The sequence below is a fragment of the Myiozetetes cayanensis genome, unplaced genomic scaffold (genome assembly GCF_022539395.1).
Source record: "Myiozetetes cayanensis isolate MyiCay16 unplaced genomic scaffold, myiCay2020 scf1492, whole genome shotgun sequence".
NCBI classification, from domain to species: Eukaryota; Metazoa; Chordata; class Aves; order Passeriformes; family Tyrannidae; genus Myiozetetes; species Myiozetetes cayanensis.
The window spans coordinates 1-7,211 of record NW_026087151.1 but is presented as its reverse complement, the minus strand read 5'-3'; the positions used below and the strand labels follow the sequence as shown (position 1 = coordinate 7,211).

The following is a 7,211-nucleotide window of genomic DNA, read 5'->3' as shown; positions in this document are numbered from 1 at the left end:
CCCCAAGCACAATGCTTTACAAGCCGATCCCGGGTCCCAGGGGTCAGGGGATGTAAAGTCGCAAGGCAGCGCGGGAGTCGCCTCCGGTAACCAGGTGTTGTGGATTGAAGCAGCCCGCAGGGCGGCCCATGCATGGCCAGCGGGGAAGGGGGCTCACCGCCCCCGCCCTATTTACAGCCTGCCACCCCCTGGGGACCTGCCACCCCGCCCCGGGGACCTGCCACCCCCGCGACCCGCCACCCCGGGTGGGTGCCAGGCAGGGGTGGCACCGAAAGGGCACCCTTTGCCAGCAGAGAGTGGGTTCGGTGGGGACCCCCCCCAACCCCAGTGGTGCCCCCCCTGTCCCGGCTGTGCTTTCCAGGAGGGGGTGCTGGATGGGGGGGATGGATAAACACCCCCTAAGCTGGCACTGGGCAGGGGTTGACCCCGGACTGGGGGCTGAGAGCGCCCCATCCCCGGATAACACACACGCCTGGGGGGCCCCCATCCCCCCCGCACCCCAAATGTTCACCACGTTCCATCTCCACAACCAACGCACCCCGGTGGCACCCCCGGCTCAGGTGTCCCCCAGGGCGGGTGGCAGCACCCAGAGAAGCCCCCCAGGGTGCCCCTGACGGGCCGAGGGGCTGCGGGCTGGGGGGGCACCGCGCCGTGCCCGCGTCCGTGCGTCCATCCTGCTGCCCCCCAGGGATCCCCCTCCCAGGGTGCTGCGGGCCCTGAGTCCAGCCTGGGGAGGGGACACGATGGACAGACCCCCCCATACCCCCGGCATATGGGGCAAAGCGCAGGGCACCGCCCCACGCCACCGGGGGACACCCCCAAACCCTCTCCGGGGGCAGCCAGGGGGGTGCCCGTCCCGCCCCTCACCCCACGCCCACAGCTCCTGCCCGGCCCGGCCACCCGAGGGCGAGGGGGGCACACGCAGGGTGGGCACCCTATTTCCCCGAGGGAGTCCGCTCCACGCCGTAGCGCAGGAGGTGGTGCAGGTCCGTCAGCGCCCGCGGCGTGCCCGCTGCCCGTGGGGCCCGCGGGGCCGTCCCGTGCCGCCCGTAGGCGCCCGCCGCGGCCTCGCCGCTGTTGAACGTGTGGTTCCTCTTGAGGTGGGCGCCCGCGGGGCGGCCCGTGCCGTTGTTGGCGTTGAAGTTCAGCTGCTCGGGGTGCCAGGACGGCCCCTCGGTAAAGTCCCCCCCGTCCCCGCTGGGCGCCGAGACCACCCTGCGGCGCTCGGGGCTGGGGCGCGGCGTGCTGCCGAAATCGCCGTAGGAGCTGCGGGGCGGGCGGCGGGCGCCGGCGGGGGGGTGCTGCCGGGCGCGGGGACCCTCCTGGGGGTCCCGAGCCCAGTGCCCGTCACCTGAGGAGTCGCTGAGTTCGGCCTCCAGCTCCTGGTCCACCAGGATGGCGTGGCAGGAGAGGGGGATGCCTCGCGGCGCGCGGCCGGAGCCGCCGTGCCCCCGCCCGGCGCCGGCGGGGCCGGAGCCGCCCCCAGGGTCCCGCAAAGCGGCGTTGATGATGTTGTGGCTCTGCTCCCAGCTGCAGTTCTGGAGGGCGCCGGGGCAGCGCTTCTGCTGCAGCGGGGTCTGCTCCGGCGTGGGCAGCACCCCCGAGTCCAGGTCGTGCGGGGCCGTCACCTTGCCCAGCTCCTTGGGCCACCCGTTGGGCATCAGCGGGGCCAGCAGGGCGCCGCGCGCCCGCCGCTCGCCCAGCCGGCTGACGCTCACCACCGACTCGCTGTGCGCCAGGATCGTCTCCTTGTCCTTGCGCCGCGCCAGCTCCTTCCGGTCGCGGTGCCCGATGAACCAGCACACGCTGAAGCCGGAGATGACGGCGCCGATCACGAAGGCGGCCACCGACGAGATCACCAGCAGGTTCACCGACACCAGCCCGTCCGGCTCGTCCACGAAGCTCTCGGTCACCAGCCCTGCGTGCCGGGGACGCGTCAGGGGACCCGCGGGGGTCACCGCCGTGCCCGTGGGTCCCCTCCCGGCCCCGCACTCACCCTCGCACTCGCCCAGGTGGGACGTGCTGCCGCCGGCGATGTCCTGCTCGAAGGACACCCTGCGGGTGCAAATTGCGGTGAGGGCCAGAGTCTCCCAGCTCCCTTCACTGGGGCTCTGTGGTTGGGGGTTCAGGAGCCCAGGCTCTCTGGGGAGACCCCAGTGTCCCCCCTCCGTGTCCCCCAGCGTCCCCCAGTCCTGGCAGCGTTACCTGGGAGTGGGTTCCAGGAAGACACAGGAGCCCTCGGATGTCCAGCCACAGTAGGGATCCCGGCTCCCCAGGCAGTTCCTGGCAGGGAGCAGAGACATCGAGATCAACCCTGATTGGGGGGACACAACACCCCGGCCCGCCCAAGGGACCCTGCACTGTGCTGTGCCTCAGTTTCCCCAGCTCTGCTCCCAGCCATGCCGAGCCCATCCCAGCCAGATCCCAGCATGGGTGAATTCCTGGGAGACGTTAAGGTGATGTGAAGCCCCCCTGCCCTCCTCACCCCCCTCCCCAGCCAGCCCTGCCCACCCCGGGCACACTCACTTCATGCAGCCCGAGTGCTGCTGGCAGCGAGCCACGGGCACCCTGGCCACGCACGGGGGGAAGGCGAGGAGCAGGGACCCCGCTGCCTTGTCCAGCTCCAGCCCCAGCAGCCGCCGCTCGTCCTCCGTGTCCCGGCCACACCTGGGGATGGGGCAGAGCTCAGGGTGGTCCGTGGGGCCCACCATGGAGCCCACCCCAGCTTAGGCTGATCCACAGGTGGTTGTGTCACCCATTTCCCCACCCTGTTCTTCCCCCCACCCTTGTATCCCTCTGACCCATCCTCTCCATCCCTCCACCCACCCACCACTCCAACCATCCCACGCCCCCCCAATCCCCCTCCCACGCCCACCTGCCAGGGTGGTAGGTCTCAAACTCCTCGAGGAAGACGCTCTGGCTGCCGGGGGCAGTGGCTGTGGGGCCGCTGGTGGCGTTGGGCAGGATGAGGAACTTGAGGACGGTGCCGGTGCTGGAGCCCAGGAACACCACGGTGTGGTTGCCCCACGGCCCCGCCGCGTTGTCCACCACGATCTTGCGGAGCTGGTACCTGTGGGGTGGGGATCAGGGCAGGTGTTGGTGTGGGGGCAGTGGGACTGTCCCTGGGGAGGGGGAAACTGAGGCAGAGATGGGGTCTGGGACCCTCCCTGGGGAGGGACAGGGTGTGGCTGTCCTAGGATGGGGAGTTCCTGGGGAGTGTGAGGGGCTGTGCAGATCCCAGATGGAAATGAGTCCAGGTCCTGTCCAGGACCCAGCCAGACACATCCCAGATCCTACTCAGGATCCTGCCCACATCCTGCCTGGCTATAGCCTGGATTCCACCCAGATTCCAGCTGGCATCCAGCTCAGATCCCACTAAGGAACCAGCCCAGATCCTCCTCAATCACTCTGCAGGATCCCACCTTGTCCCCAGTCCCGCTCCCAGCCCCACATCCCTGTCCCCAACCTTGTGTCCCCATCCCCACATACCCCTTCCCATCCCTGTATCCCCATCCCGTGTCCCCATTCCCATCCCCATCCCACGTCCCCGGCCCCATCCCTCATTCCAAACCCCATTCTCATTCCTGTATCCCTGTCCCCATCCCCTGTCCCCATCCCCATTCCCACCCCTGTATCCCTGTCCCCACCCCGTGTCCCCATTCCCACTCTCATTCCCTGTCCCCATCCCGGCTCTCCCACCCTGCCGGCGGGAGCCGCGGCCCGAGAGCGCCGCTTGATTAATTCCCCATCAAGCAGCAATTAAGGCAGATTTAATTAGGACGAGACAATCTCGGCTGCAAAGTGCATGAGATTCATCAGCTCTGCCGGCAGCTGCCGGCGCACACGGGGCCAGGGCAGCGCGGGAGGCTCCGGGCCAGCATTCCCAGTTTCCCCCCCGGGGCTTCCCAGGCACCCACCGGGTCATGGTGCGGAGGATCCAGGGGGCGTTTCCCAGGGCCGGCACCGCCTCGTCCATCAGCGGGTGTGTCTTGACGAAGTTGAGGATCTCGTCGGGGAAGGCGCTGGAGGAGTTGTAGCGCATCCCCGGGGCCGCGCAGCAGCCGGGCCTGGGGCAGGGCACGGCTCAGTGACAGCGGCCACAGCGCCACCTGGCCCTGTCCCCAGCCTGTCCCCAGCCCGCCTGGTGCTGGCCGTGGTTATCACCATCCCTGTTCTCATCCCTGTCCCCTTTGCAGGGGGTACTGGTGTCACTATCCCTGTCCTCATTTCAGGGGGTACTGGTGTCACTATCCCTGTCCCCATTTCAGGGGGTACTGGCCATGGTTATCACCAACCCTGTCTCCATCCTTGTCCCCATTCCAGCTGATTCTGGCTGTCCCCATTCGTGTCCCCAGCCCTGTCCCCATTCCAGCTGGTTCTGGCTGTCCCCATTCGTGTCCCCAGCCCTGTCCCCATTCCAGCTGGTACTGGCCATGGTTATTACCATCCCTGTCCCCTGTCCCTGTCCCCCTTCCAGCTGGTGCTGGTCCTGGCTGTCACCATTCCTGCCACTGTCCCCATCCCTATGTCCACTCCCACCGCTCTCCCTGCAGGTACCACCCCTGGCTGTCCTTGTCCCATCATCATCATCATCATCATGTCCCTGTCCCCATCCCCACCACCCTCCCTGCAGGAATCCAGCCTGGATTCCACCCAGACGGGGCTGGAATCACAGGGATCCCATCACTCCCGCTGCTTCCACGCTCTCCCCGACCCCCGTGTCCCTTCCTGCCTGATCCCATCCCTGTCCCTGTCCCCTCACCGTGGCTTCGGCACCATGTCCTCGGGCACGGGCGTCCAGATGGACTCGGGCGACTTCTGCTCTCGGAACCGCCCCTCGAACACCGCGGCCACCTGGGCCATGTCGAAGGCGCACACGGCCGAGCCGGGAATGCTGCGGGAATATGGGATGAGCATCCCAACCCTTCCCACATCCCCCGCGGCTCCCAGGAGTCTGCAGGTGAAGGCACAAGAGGGGCACCCCACGGGAAGGGATTTGGGGTACTTTGGGGTTAGGAAAGAGGGGGGAACCCATGGGACAGGAGGCTCCGACCTGTTGGCGGGCGTGGAGAAGACGGCGAGAACCACGGGGCGCCCGTCCAGCTCCAGGATGTCCGTCACGGCCTGGATGACGTTGAAGTAGAAGTGGGAGTCGCCCGGCACGGAGCAGTTGAGCCGGGCCTTGAGGAAGGAGGTCCACTGCTTCTCCAGCACCCGCTGAGAGCCCCCCATGTCGTTCTTGCACACCCGGGCCACCCGCGACACCACCACCTGATGACACCACCGCTGTCATCACCTTGGCCCCCACCCCAACCACAGTGCCCCTGTCCCCACCCTGGGTGGGATCACAGCGTGGTTGGGGTTGGAAGGGACCTCAAAGACCACCTAGTTCCAGGTGGGACCGTGTCCCACCTTCTCCAGGTAGTTGAACTCCATGGCGATCTCCCGGAAGAAGAAGTAGACGTGGCTCCTCCACTCCACGGCGTGCACGAAGTAGGGCTCTGCAGGGACAGCGGGGTCAGGGCCGGGTGGCAGGGGGCATGTGCCACGTCCTGGCATGGCCCCCGGGGTGGGGACACGCACCTTTGAACCACTTGGAGTCGTGTTTGACGGTGCGGAGGGTGGGGCTGTCCCCGAGGCTGCGGTAGATGACGGCGTCGATGGCCAGGAAATCGGTCACCGTGGCGGTGAAGAGCATCCCCCCTGCACGGGACAGGGTGTCAGCGGGGCTGGGGGGGCACTGCACCCACAGTGACACCCCTGGGGCCACCACTGACCTGTGAACAGGGCCACGTTGGCGTGTTTGGGGTCGTAGGGACACCGGGCCATGCCGCTGATGTTGTCCCCGACGGGCTCCAGCGTGTCCATCTGCGGCGGGTGACACGGGACGTGAGGACACACCCGGGGCACGGGGGCGACCCCCGGGGTCCCCATCCCAGCAGAGGGGTGGCACAGGTGGGGTTGAAGGTATCAGTGCCACAGACCCTCCTGCCCTCACCCCAAAGCGCCCCAAACCCCTCTCCCATGGGTGTCCCCTCTTTCCTTAACCCCAAAGCACCCCGGTTAAACCCCTCCCCATGAGTGCCCCCCTTCTGCCTTCACCCCAAAACCACCTTTCCCACGTGTGTCCCCCTCCTGCCTTCACCTCAAAACCCTCTCCCATGGGTGTCCCCCTCTCCTTCCCCCCCCCAGCCCTCCCCCCCAGGGGGGCTCACGCTGTAGTTGGCGCAGACGGGATTGAAGGCGTTGGTGCCGCACACGAACAGGAGGCTCTCGTTCCTCACCAGCAGCACCTTCACGAAGTTTCGACACTCTGCCTGTGCCAGGGAAGGTGGGACCGTCACCCCTCGGCCCCCCAAACCCACCCCCACCCCGCTCAGACCCCCCTCTCAGCAAGGGGATGGTTTGGGGGTGTGGGAGGGGAGATGTTCCCATCGTTTATGGGGGCTGGGAATGGGATTCGTGGCCCTGAAGAATTAATTACCGACCTAATTAAGCGGCCAATAAATCAGAGACTGGCTGGCAGGGGAGCAGGACAGGCTGGCCTTGCCTGTGTGACAGGGGGGCACAGAGGGTGCTCATCCCCCCCCCCAGAAGGGTCGCAGACCCCTCCCACCCCCCGTACCTCGTGCTTCCCCTTCATCCTGCAGATGCTGATGTCGTGCTGGTTGGAGCGCCACGTCAGCTTCTGCGGGGGTGGAAAACCAGCGTGGAGGAACCAGCAGTGCCCTCCTGGACCCCACTGACACCCCCTGAGACCCCCTTGAACCCCCTGAGACCCCCCCTGCCCCGGCACTTACCCGGTGGTAGCGCAGCTCCCCGGCCCCGCTGGGCTCCAGGCTCACCCGGTACACGTTGTCCCTGGGGAGGGGGACACCGCTGTCACCACCCCCCCCTTGTTGGGATGTGCCCCCCTCCCCTAGCCAGGCGTGTTGGGGGGTGCAGGATCCACCAGCACCCTCCCCCTGGAAGGTTTTAGGTGCTGGGGTGGGCTCTGAGCACCCCCAGGGTAAGGAAAGCCCCTCTGGAACCTCCCAAACACCCCCTGGCAGATTTTGGGGTGCCCCGGGGTAGGTAGCGAGGTGTTGCCCAGCCAAGAGGGTTTAGGGTACCCACCCCGTGCAGGGGAGGTTTTGGGGGGGCTGGTTCAGACCTGTCCCCGATGAAGAGGGTCCTGTTGACCTTGAGGATGCGCTGGATGTTGAGGCGCT

At 67.4% G+C, this 7,211-nt stretch overlaps 1 protein-coding gene across 1 annotated transcript; it reads right to left on the bottom strand.

The window, feature by feature from the left end:
• Positions 1-238: 238 nt before the first annotated feature.
• Positions 239-7,206, bottom strand: SEMA6B (semaphorin 6B; the record flags this gene model as incomplete). The annotated part of the gene is made up of 15 exons (XM_050310177.1): positions 239-1,918; positions 1,997-2,055; positions 2,206-2,283; positions 2,527-2,667; positions 2,876-3,070; positions 3,918-4,067; positions 4,763-4,894; positions 5,054-5,271; positions 5,413-5,501; positions 5,584-5,703; positions 5,778-5,868; positions 6,216-6,317; positions 6,626-6,688; positions 6,801-6,861; positions 7,154-7,206. Coding segments are annotated over 15 exons (2,535 nt in total), but the record flags the coding sequence as incomplete, so codon positions are not given.
• Positions 7,207-7,211: the final 5 nt, after the last annotated feature.